Source organism: Grammomys surdaster, unplaced genomic scaffold, assembly GCF_004785775.1.
Source record: "Grammomys surdaster isolate TR1022 unplaced genomic scaffold, NIH_TR_1.0 100, whole genome shotgun sequence".
Classification (NCBI taxonomy): Eukaryota; Metazoa; Chordata; class Mammalia; order Rodentia; family Muridae; genus Grammomys; species Grammomys surdaster.
In genome coordinates, this window is record NW_021604579.1 from 15,815,055 (window position 1) to 15,827,375 (window position 12,321).

The following is a 12,321-nucleotide window of genomic DNA, read 5'->3' on the forward strand; positions in this document are numbered from 1 at the left end:
CGCACATGCCTCCACTACCACCACCAACTGCATATGTTTATCCTACTCTTACTCTTGCTTCAGTTGGCCAAGATCTGTGCTAGTGCTTTATATATGTGGCATTATCCTCATGCTTAGCTTTGACAGTAGGCCCTCTTAACAGCTCAGTGAAGACTGAAGTTCTTTTAGTGGCATGTCCATGATCATAAAGTACAAATGGTGTGTTTAACTCCAAAGGATATATGTCTCCTGAAGTCTCAGATAGACTATGGACTACCACAATTTGCATACAATTTGCCCCTTCTCCTGCACCCTGACATCTTGCACACATATTTCTTAATCTAAGTGTTCTTAGTATTTGGTAAGCAGTCTTTTTAAAAATGATGTTTGGCAGGCCCACTTACAAAGTTTCTCTTGAGTACTAAGTAGATGTTATGCCTAACATATTTTTAGAAGACAGAAGCAACAGTGTAGAGATAGACATATGTTCTTAAACAGTAGAGCTTTGTAGGAAGTGTTTTGGGGACAGGGGTGTTTCATCCTATCTTAGGACTATCTTTTGCTGTAGGAGTATTCCAAAATGTTTGTTCATGTGTCTATACTCTGAATCGAGCTCAGGCAAACATAAGCTTCAGAAGAGAAATTCAAGACCTCTTTTTAGTAATGCTTGGGATGAAGACTGTCACCAGGGCCATATGACTGTGTGAAAAGGCTGAGTTGTGTCCCGATGCCTTTTTCTCAGCTATAAGTGGGATCTTTACCTCTCTGAGACCCAGCTTTTGTGTTTCAAAAAGTTGTACATATTCTACCTTGCAAGGTACTTGTAACAACTCAAACTGAAAGAGCTTCTGAGTTTGCTAAACTCTAAGATGCTATCTACCACAAGGCAATTGATACTGCATATGATGCTAAAGACTGTCTTTTGATGCAGGTGTATCCAAAAGTAAAAGGAAACTGTTATTCCTTGAAAGTTAATTGTTTTCCTTTTTCTTTATAAACTCCTTACTTAAGTCTCATTACTCTTAGTGAAGCAATAGGATTGATAGATTATGTAGGTAGACAGTACAGGGATGTATAGAAGCTAAACGACACATTGGTTAATCCCTGCTGGCCAGAACCTCAAGATCTAGAAGGGGATGTGTAGGGCCTGATGAGTATCTAACAACTGAATCAATGCTCCAAATGCTTCTGTGACATTGCTCATGGGTTTCAGGTGTTATGGGGGCAGGATCATATTTGTATACCTTCATCCTCTCTGATTTTCAATAATCTTTTCATTTTACCCTTAATTAGAATTTACTCTCAAGAGGGAAGATGTGAAGAACACTGGGTGATCCTGTTTAAGACTTAAGTTGTGCTACCACTATTGGCAACTTTCACATGCTCCTGGCCCATTTGCTGCTCTCAACCTGCAGTTTTATCAGTTTCTGAAGACCACAGGTATATGTATTGTGTCTCTTCCTATGTGTCTGTTTGGAAGGGGTTGGGGGCAGTGGAGGTGGGTGATGGCAACTGATAGAGTCAGAGGTCATGGACTCCAATAGATCTTCAGCAGATCCGAGCTCTGCTACTCATAAGGTTAAGTAGGACTGAGTTACCTCATTGAGCTTTGTTTTTTGCTCTGCCAGACGAAGCCAACCGCCATTTCCCTAAGATCAGCAACTAATTTGGTCAATTCAACCTCCCTTGACAACTTTTATGTCAACTTGACAGGAGATATTGTCAATTGAGAGGGGGAATTTCAACAGAGAAAATGCCTCCATAAGATTGGGTTGTTAGCCAGGCCTACATGGGAGCATGCTCTGCCCATTTTGCGAGTACCACCCTGGGCCAGTGGTTCTCCTAGATTCTATAGAAGAGCAAGATGAGCAAGCCATGAGTAGTAGTAAGTCATTAAGTAGCATCCCTCCATGTCTCCTGGATTAGCTCTTGTTTCCAGGTTCCTGCCCTGTTTGAGTTCTTGCATTGGTTTATCTCAGGACACGTAAGCCAAATGAACTCTTTCCTCATCAAGTTCCTTTTCATCATGGTCTTTCATCATAGCAACAGTAACCCTAAGAAACAACTGTAGGTGCTCAAAGTCAGTGTGTGTATGTGTGTATGTGTGTGTGTGTGTGTGTGTGTGTGTGATTTTGAGTAACACAGTTTGGCAGTGTGTTAGTTTTCTGAGGTGGGACATGTCATTTTGAACCTAACTCTTATCTTTCCCTGGTTTCCACACTTGCTGCAGGCCAACAGAATGTTTCCAGGGGACCACATAGATGCCAAGAATAAGTACCTGCACTTCAGTGAAACTGCTCTATGTGAGGCAAAGGGAATTTTTGCTTGAAAGAAGTTAAGGCTATTGGAGCAAATTATTGGGTGCCAACTGTTTCAGCAGCAAGCAACTCTCCTGTGGGTGGGGTCTTCACTTGGTCAGCAGCAGATACTTGTGATGGGTGTATACTGGGTGTGGTTAAACATACTTTGAGATGTCTAGGAAATGCTGTTCATACCAGGCTAAGTGTCATGAAGAACAGAATTCAAATATCTTACTGTTGAGAACCTAAAATTTCACTTTGGGCTGTTTGTCTACATTCTCCCAATATAAGATGAAGTCATGAGTTAACTGGGACTTAATTAAGGAGATAATGGTATACAGTTTTATTTATTCATGGGTTTCACTAGCTGAGTTCAGATTTCCACTTATAAATCTAATACCTTAATGCAAGTGAATGTAGCTTTCTCTAGCTCACTTAGCAAGAATTAATAGTCTTGGTAACATTTTAAAAATAAGAGCATGGGAGCTAATCACTGCAATAGTAACCAGACTCTGGAAGATCCCAGAACAGAAAGATAAGCTCTTCTCTTCACCAGATCGGTGGCAAATTAGCTTAAATATGTCAGGTGACAGGTAAGGTAGAACACAGGTGCACAGCAAACTCTCCAGATTGAAGGTATTTGCTTTGAGGAGTGCATGATAGCCCACCATTGGCTGCTGGAGACTCTTGAAATATCCTTTCATAACCCTAAGGACCTAGGCCAGGAACAAGAACAACTCGAGAAATGATGGAGGTACAACCCTCTTTGAAACTGACAGCTAACTTCTTCAGGATTGCTGTTCAAGAGGTTGTTTACTCTCTTCACAGGTGAGCGTGTAGCTTTGTATCCTAGACAAGACCTTACAAGGTAATGTCTGCATGGAGAGGCTGCTCTAGGTTTCTATGCCAGAGACAGAGCATAGAATTGGGCCTTTTGAGAACATTCTGGAGCTCATAGCACCATGTGGTACAGGTGGGCCTCCGTGCATTCAGTTTGTTTTGTGACTGGACTTTTTGGAAGTACTTGAAGAACACAGTGGTTAGGAACAGTTCGGGGCTGGATTTAGACAAGCCAAATGTTTAAATACCAAGTCTTACACCGTTAGCTGTATAAACAGTTTTGGTGTGTGTAAAATGGGGGATATTTTACTGCAGAAGGCAGGTGGTCACTGTGAAGTTAAAGTAAGGTGTTTAGGACTGGAGACTGTAGTTGTTCTTATTGTTGGATAATAAAAGCTCTTAAAGTTCTTATGGCAAATATGCTGGATGGTTCAGTTTACTGCTCTTAAGTGTGTTGAGTGTTTTTCTTTGCTGGGGGAGCTGGGCTGAGCACACAGTTAGTCCAGCCCACTCTGATGTTCTTAGAACCTGTCACTTTACAACAAGATGCAGCAGTGGGATTAAGATAGAGGTCAATGCCCTTCCCCTGTCTCATTCTAGATTGAAGTCCCTCACACTTGGTGGCCTCTTTCCAAGCTACTATCAAAGTGGTACCCATGACCTCTTGGGATGTGCTGAGACTGAGCCCACATACAGAGGAAATGGGAACCACGGCTCTCACTGGGTGACTGAGCAGTGGGGTAAATGGTTTGGAAAAAATCCTGGTACTTTCTTAGTATACACAGTAAGTATTCCTAATGTTTTATAATCAGAAAACACAAAATACAGCTTCAAATAAGAATGAAAAAGAGAGAGAGAGGAAAAAAAAATTCACAAGTGAATTTGCATCCCAAGTCCCACTGTCACTACCCCTAGAGCTGGCATGGTGGCCTGATGAATGTCAAATTCTGATGTCTGACGCCAAGTCTGGTCGTGAGGCTCAGGTACAAGGGGGGCACGATAACTCATCCAATGGTTGTTCTCAAGTACTCCTCCCCCACACTTTGACTTATAAACTGTAAGGCCCCTGTGAGGCGTCTGACCAAAAGAAAAAAAGAAAAATAAATCAGACATTTAACCTGTAATCTATGCTATGACATCTATCCTTCTAGAACTTTCTGGAATTCTAAACAATGACATCACAGCTTTCTTTATAAAAAAACCAAACCAACCCCCTCCAGACCTCCTAACTGTAGGGTACGAGTCAGGGCACTCCCAGGGTTGGGAGTGCAGGACAGGACACAACCACAGGCTTGGACTCAACTCGAGCATTCAATGGACTAGAACATGCCACAGGGCCACAGGACACCAGATCAAAGGAGGAATGGCAGAAGCCCTACAGCCAGTTGCCAGGCAGGAGGAGGGTGTTGCTCTCGCATCGCAGCAGCCACGGCCATTCCCCAGCACACGAAGCACACTCAAACAGTAAGACATACCACTGGTGGTCCCCGTACCACTGCCCGAGCCAGGTCCGGGGGACGAAACCACAGTCCTGTAGGTGGGTGGTGGTGGGGGAGGTGGAGTTGCTCTCTGTCCCAACCCACACTCTTTAGGAGATGAGAGCGTTTCTAAGTAATCATCTTTAATGAAGGTCTGCTCAGCGACTTTCTTCTGGACTTCTTCTAAATTGAGCGGAGATGGTACATGACGAGGACCAGGAGGCCCTGGGGGACCTGCAGAGCCTGGGGGGCCAGGTGGGCCTGGAGCTGGGGAGTCAGCTGGGATGTCTGATGCGGCTGGTGGGGTCACCACCTTTTCCCTTGGAGTCAACTCTGGAGTAACATGTTCCGGGGATGCATCAGAGAAATGGACCCACTTCTCTTCAGTATTAACAGCAACAGACTTGGGGGACAACACTGGCCCAAAAATGCTGTCCAGGTCACTGATGGATGGAAGTTTCTCAATTTTGGCCTCTGTGGCTGCCTGGTCATTTCCTGTGGTTAAAGTAGTTGATTTTAAATTTTATTAACTCTTACTATTTATCTGTATAGGGGCTCGAAGGAGGGAGGAGGCAAAGCTTAGCAGGTGTATTTGCACCTTGTAGGGTGCCTCAAATTTTATACCTTCATGGTGTAAAATTACCTTTATTGAATTACACACTGAAGGTCGAGGGGCAGGGAGATGCTCACTTCAATACAGGAGCATCACATTTCTGCGCTACTGCTCACTCCTTTGTAAGGTGACTGTGGCTTACCACCTTCCCATTATTTAAAATTTGGAGCATGATACTCCTCTCAAGTGGAGTAGTGGTGATCATTTTGAAAAGATAGTATGAGGGTCACAGCAACCTTCAGGCTCTGAAAGGGCAGCTACCCAAGGGGAGGACACTTCTGAAAAGCTGGTCTGCTGAACACACATAAAACGCTGGCCACAAAGATTTGAGCTCTGAAAACCATGCTCATCTTTACAGTCTAGGGTGTAAAACAATGTTTGGTGGAACTACGGATAATTTCTGACAATTGGAAAAAAAAGACAAAGCAAAACAGAACAGGACATCACATTTAGCTATAGGTTTACTTTAAATATTCCAGAAACACAAAGTGTACTTAAGACGGTAACCTCACATGGATACGTACAAACACACACACCACACTCCATACACAACACACACAGGGGGCACAGCAAGGCATTTGCTACTGATTAGAAATGTTATATGTGTTCCTGCTTAACAGAGGAGAAAAACACCATCAAACATCTTTAGAATTTTTTTCTCACAAAGCCAAGCTTGTTAACAAACCAGTAGTGGCTGCAATGCATAGCTTTCTCAAGTATGATGCAGAATATTTCATTTTGCTTAAATGTTACCAGTATATTCTTTTCAATATGTATCAAATTTAATATGGAAAAATTAAAAACCAACTTCTTCAGTGAAGTATAAAATATTTGATAATAACAATTTGGAGAATAGTCCTTTTTCTGTCCTTTAAACAATAAAGGAGGTTATTCAAATTAGAAGTTGTTACCTAAATAGCTGAAAGGCATGGCCAGACCTCATTTTACTTGTAAATGGCTCATGGGCTATAAGCACTGGCTTGGTATTTCCATATTTCCATTTGGAAAGGAGTTACTTTCCAAGGCTTCACAGCCACAGATAAATGAAGGAGCATTGCACATGGCTGGCAATAAGTTATAATTTTGTTACTGTCACAGTTTATGTGGAAACACAGGGTCTCCAAACAGCTGAACTCGCTTGTTTATGATGGTTTTGATGCCTCTCTATTGGGATTGAGTCAGTATATATTTCATAAATGACTGTGCCTAACTTTCTGTTTCTCTGATAAATACCCTGTTCTGTCTCTATCAAATTTGCCAGGCTGCCGAGACAGCCAAGTATAAACCTGCTACAGGACTCCAAAGGTGATAAAGAGCCATATTCTAAGGCCCAAGTAAATAAAATCACCATCACCATTTTTGAATTGCTTGTCCAATAAGACCCGGCAGATTATAAATTGAATGAATGCATAGTATTGATTTTTATAGGAAGGAAAAGTGGTGCCTCAGAAATGATATGTATAAAATAGTTTACAGCAATTCCTTGCCATATTTTATAATGATTACCCCAGATTTTGCAGTGAAATAACTAAATATATGAACGGCCACTGGGGACAATAACCCCTCTACCAATATATGGCTCATTCTGGGACCCACTAAGGCTTTTAAACACTAAGCATTCATATGTGTTAGTTTTAACAAAAGGCTTAAAGACTTGAAAGATTCAAACTGTGCATTGAGACTTCATTTTCAAATCATTCAAATGAGAGCCAACACAGTCAAGACATGGAGTAAACCAAACAGTTGACTTTTTGTCTTACGGCTATTTTACTCTCTATTCTGTGCAGCCCTCATCACATACACTGAAGAAAACCCGAGCGTGTGAGTACCCATGAAGACCGAGAGTGTACCTTACAGTGAGTCAGCACATTAACTTGCAGTGAAATTGAAATTCAACACCAATACTGTGCGGTTTTTTAGCACAGCCTGCACTTTCCAACATCAAGGGCACGTTGCAGTCCAAGGCTGTGGCTGTGTTTGCCACATCATCTCAGAACGGTAAAGATTCTAGTTTACCTGTTGCAACTGTTAAGGGGGAGCCTGTTCGAGGTGGGGTGGCTGGTACAGTTTTTGGAGGCAGAGGTGGAGGTGCTATAAAGAGAGAAGCAACGTGTCAGTGATCACATTCTTCCAAAATTATACAGCAAAGTAAAGGACTTATGATTTAGGCTTTCATCTATACCCCTAGTCTTGGAAATGGGCTAGTCATGGTCTAAATGTTAAAAATGGCAACACCAAGTGTGCTGGCTAATTTATGTCAACTACATACAAGCCAGACTCACTGGAGAAGAGGAAAGCTCAATTGAAAACATGGCTCCATAAGATAGGGCTGCAGGCAAGTTGGTAGAGCTATTTTTTTTTTAAATTAGTAATTGTTGTGCAAAGGCCCAGCCCATTGTGCCTAGGGCCACCCCTGAGCTGGTGCTCCTAGGTGCTATAAGAAAGCAGGCTGAACAAGCCATGGGAAGCAAGCCAATAAGCAGCACTCCTCCATGGCATCTGTATCAGCTCTTGTCTCCAGATTTCTACCCTGTTTGAGTTCCTTCCTTGGCTTCTCTCAGTGGCCGGTGATTCAGGACGTATAAGCTAAATAAACTCTTTCCTTCCAGGTTGCCTTTGGTGGTGGTGCTTCGCTGCAGCAGGGATGACCCTGACTAGGACACCAAGAGACAGACACACTCAGACTCCTCCATCTTATGCCCACGGGAGTTCTTCAAAAGGCAGTAAACAACAACATCAACATTTTATTCATTCAACAAACATCAGGGTACAGTTAAGTTCAGTCCGTTTACTAGGAGTCAGGGGCACTGTGCTGAGAAAACACTGGCTCTGCTCAGGAGGAACTGTGACTGAACATGAATCCTGGTCACACATAGCTCCAGTGCAGGGTGTGAGCAGGGAAACAATAATGGTCCCAAGGGGGCTCCACGGAGGGGTTTATATCCAGGCTGGATACAGTGGATCTGGACAGACTTTGTAGCACTATGTTTTTACAATCTTAGTATGTCTTAGGAAGTGAGGAATGGTGTGATGGGTCAAAGAATAAATATCAGAAAATAAATATTCCCAATAGATACTCTTATGAATAAAATCCTAAGATTAAAAAAAAAAAGCAGAACACTGTGGCCTCTACCAAAAGATTCATCCTTTCAAATAGCATTTCTCATTTTGTAGATAAAATCAGGAATTATTCTTCCAATAGGTAAATGATCTTTTTCTCTTTAAATATATGTTATTCTCTCATCTGTCATGTTTGGTAGATTCAGGAGTTCACACAATTGTCATAAGCCCTCCTTAACTTCAGCTGTGAACCTAAGTGTGGACTCATTTTTCATATCCTGAGATCAGAATGATCCAAGTGAGCCCAAAGCTAGGAAGATCTGACTAGTCCTCTCCACCCTTTGCACCCCAGGAAGAGTGTCTTCCTGAACTTCCTCTCCTCTTCACCCCCAGTACTATTTTATACACATAAAGATAGAAAGGCAGGATATAATATATAATATATTATACTATGTTGAATAATTTTAAGATAATATAATATATAATAATATTACATAATTATATCCCTCCTTTCTTTTTTTTGCTCTTGTAATTTCTCTACTTTATTATAAAGTTATTTTTGTATAATAAACCACACATAATAGAATGGAAGTAGTTATTGATTATATTTCTAATTTAAAAACTAAACTTTATCACCACTGCATGTTTAATAAGAAAAACCAGGAACCTATAGGGTTTGGTACAACCCACAGCTCTTAGGAACCTGTCTATGATTGTTTCTTCCCGCTCAGCTGCTATTATCCATCCTTTTCTAAAGCTCATGGATAAGTAATTCTTTAAAATAATTTCATTTTATGTGTGTAAGTGTTTGCCTGCATGTGTGTGTGACAATGTGAGTGCCCATGCCAGTCAGAAGAGTGTCCAATCCTATGGGTTGGAGTTACAGAGAGTTGTGAGCAGCCAAGAGGGTGATGTGAACTAAACCCAGGTCCTCTACAAGAGCAGCAAGTGCTTTAAAACCACAGAGTCATCTCTCCAGCCAGATAGGTGGTTCTTAGTATTAGCTGTCGAAAATTCTTCCACGAATGAATATTTTTCATAAAGTTAGCAGCTAATCAGAGATTCTGCTCCTTACTTATCACCTCTATAAAAAGTCAAGGTGGTAATCACTAAATAATGTAAATCAGATACACTGAAGAGGAGAATGCATACTGTAACCACAAAGCAAGCAGAACTAGAGGATGCCCATCCATTAAACAGCAGTCTTGGCTGTGCTAAGTGGACATGCAGAATCTGCAGTTCACAACTCTAAAGCTCCAACTCATTATCACCATAAACATGACTTTTTAAATTGTCTTGCTACTTAAGAGTATTCTAGGAATAGTATGGATAGCTCATATCTGTAATGGAAGGTGTCCCCCCACCCGCAAGGAACTTTGCATTGGCATTGTATATTGTATTCCAAATGCATGAAGAAGCAGCACCCAGAATCATGGTTCAAACCATCTCTGATAGACCCTTCATAGTTCAGAGGTTTGAGAAAAGCTGCTGACTCTTGCTTTTCTAACTATTTTGAGGAAAATAGTTTTTGCAAAGGCTGGATCACATGGCTTTACATTCCCAGCAAATAACCTTTTAGTCTTTAATTTTAAATCCCCTTGGCTAATTCCTATGGTTAATTTTAAATACCAAAAAGGAAGCCCCGAAGATGCTGGGCTAGAGAAAGTACTTGTTGGTGAGTATCGATGCATAAACAAGACCCTCTAAACTCCTTAACTCCTCAGATATCTTTCTTTAAACTCCACTCCTCCCATCACTATTCCAAGGAGTTCCTCTATACACATCCTGCTGTGTGTTTCTATTGATGGAGACTTCATAAGTCCATGAGCAGCTGGATTGATCTAGTGAGGAACTCATTCAGCTCAGCTAGTCCAGTTCAACACAGGTAAGGGATTTACAAGGCCTCTTGGGACCTTCTCCAGTCACCTGGGCCAGAGCCAGCACAACTGGCCTGGTCTCATTACAGTATCTCTGTGCTTTCGAGCCTGCTTGTCTTGTTTTCCAGGAGATCTTTCCTGTCTGTGGGCTCCTTCTGCCCTGTTGCAGTCTCAGTTGTTCACTTGGGACTAGAAGAGACCCAGTCAGACTTGTTTAGTGCTTGTGTTGGCTGTCTAGTGCCTTCAGCTTAACTTCATATTTGTCTATAGCTAGCTACACAGAAAAGATGGATGAACAACAGGGCACGTAAGATTGTCGTAAGAGGGGTTGCCTCAAGATTAACAATGTCACTTCATTTTGTTACTATATCCCAGCTTAAATAACCTGATCTAGTCTGTTAGATAGTAATGTCTTTTTAAATTCAAATATTATTGATCCAGGCCTTCTAGGAGTTGTCTAAAATTTTTACTATGCAGTCAGAAAGCAAGATGAGTAGACACATAACTTACTTCCAGTGGGAAAAGGTCTTGCTAGCTTTGGCGACTCCATGCTTGGGTTAATTGGTTGGCCTGAACCCCATATCTCAGGCTGATCTAAAAGAACTAGAAACACAAAAAATAGAATTCCTCAGAGTAAGTTCCAACAGGAGTTTTAGGACTTCAATAAAGTTGAGCTTTAAAACATGATCCCCACGCCTTCCCTCGTCCTAGAAGTTTAGGAGTGTTCTGATGACCCGCAGACTCTTTAGGCAGAGAACAGGACTAGAAGCATGGTGTGTGTGGGAGCAAGCAGTATCTGTGTGTGTATACATGGAGCTAAGTTAAGTGAAAACCCAGTTAGAACCTACATTTTCTTCCTGGTTGGTCACCTAAGGACATTGCAGATACCACTATACATACTGTCCCCATTTCTGTACCATTCCAAAATTGTAGAAGTTACTTCAAAAAGTTATTTTGTTGTTAGCTGGTTTATTTAAAGAGTTCTATGAATATACTTCAGTGTTGAAACTATCTGGATTCTGTGCAGTGGTTCCTATTTTTAAAGATTGTTCAGGCTCTTAACCCTTTACAGCCTCATAAAGAGGAATAATTATTCTAAAGATGCTTGTTGAACATCTTGAGAGAACCAGAACATTTTTAAAAAATAAATTATTTTTATTTTGTGTGTATGGGTGTTTTGCCTTCATGTATGTCTGTGTGCCATGTGTGTGCCTGGTTCCTGAAAAGGCTGGAAGAGGGAATTGGATCCCCTGGAACTGGAGTTACAGATGGTTATGAGTTACCATGCGGGTGCAGGGAATTAAACCCAGGTTGTCTGAAAGAACAACCAGTGCTTTTAAACACTGAGCCATCTCTCCAGCCCAGCAACCAGAAAATGATAGTTCCTTAGATGTGTGAAACAGATCTAGGTAACTAGGTATTGGTCTAAGAGCACTGAATTTAAAACATTATTTTTCTTCCTTGTTTTGCTGCTGTTCATGTGTAAATCAGGTCTTTTTCAGCAAGCACATTGCTATTCATTGTGCAGTGGAGGAAACAAGTTGGATGTGGACTTCACTGTAGCTTCTAGATTACTGTAGAATCTTGGGCAAGTCATTAAACTCCTCTGAGCGTTTCTCCCACAGTGGGAAGGGGAGACTATAATAACCTCAGGAAGATATTATTCAACTGGAAAGGGATGAAGAAGGTGGCGGGATACAAACACATGTATGCATGGAAAAGGTACTGAAGTGCTCATATGAGGCCAGTAGCTGCTATTTTGTATTTCATTCTAAAAGCACCACCACGTGGTAAAAGTCAATGCCGTTTAGGAGAGCAACCCCCCCCAAAACAAAAACAAAAACAAAAACAAAACAAAACAAAACAAAAAAAACCAAAAATGTCCATAGAAAAAGCAGAGGAGCCGAGACCTGATGCAGCCACAGCTCTTTGCTTCCTCGGTCTTCTAAGCAGCCAACGTTACTACCCAGGAAACACTGCCAACCACTTAGCAATGCTATGAGAGAAAGATCTTCATTTCTGCCACTAGTTTTGAGTTGCCTACTGAATACATATTCTACAATTAAGTATTTAAATCTTTAAAATTAGGCATCATTTTGAAGAGCTATAATGTATATTCTGATATAAGATACTTCCTTTGAAAAGATCTATTCTATATTTGGATTTTATTTATG

At 41.3% G+C, this 12,321-nt stretch overlaps 1 protein-coding gene across 7 annotated transcripts in view; it reads right to left on the bottom strand.

Annotated features, from left to right (window-relative positions):
- Sgip1 (SH3 domain GRB2 like endophilin interacting protein 1) overlaps positions 1 to 12,321 on the bottom strand; it is a 197,364-nt gene that overhangs the window by 45,672 nt on the left and 139,371 nt on the right. For 4 of the 7 annotated variants that reach the window (XM_028785349.1, XM_028785326.1, XM_028785335.1 and 1 more), the window contains 3 exons: positions 10,658 to 10,750; positions 7,227 to 7,301; positions 4,595 to 5,092 (listed from right to left, as the gene is read on the bottom strand). In XM_028785349.1, the coding sequence (XP_028641182.1) occupies positions 4,595 to 5,092; positions 7,227 to 7,301; positions 10,658 to 10,750 (666 nt within the window). The remainder of the gene's footprint in view (positions 1 to 4,594; positions 5,093 to 7,226; positions 7,302 to 10,657; positions 10,751 to 12,321) is intronic. The other 3 variants (XM_028785371.1, XM_028785363.1, XM_028785357.1) reach the window with 1 other exon arrangement.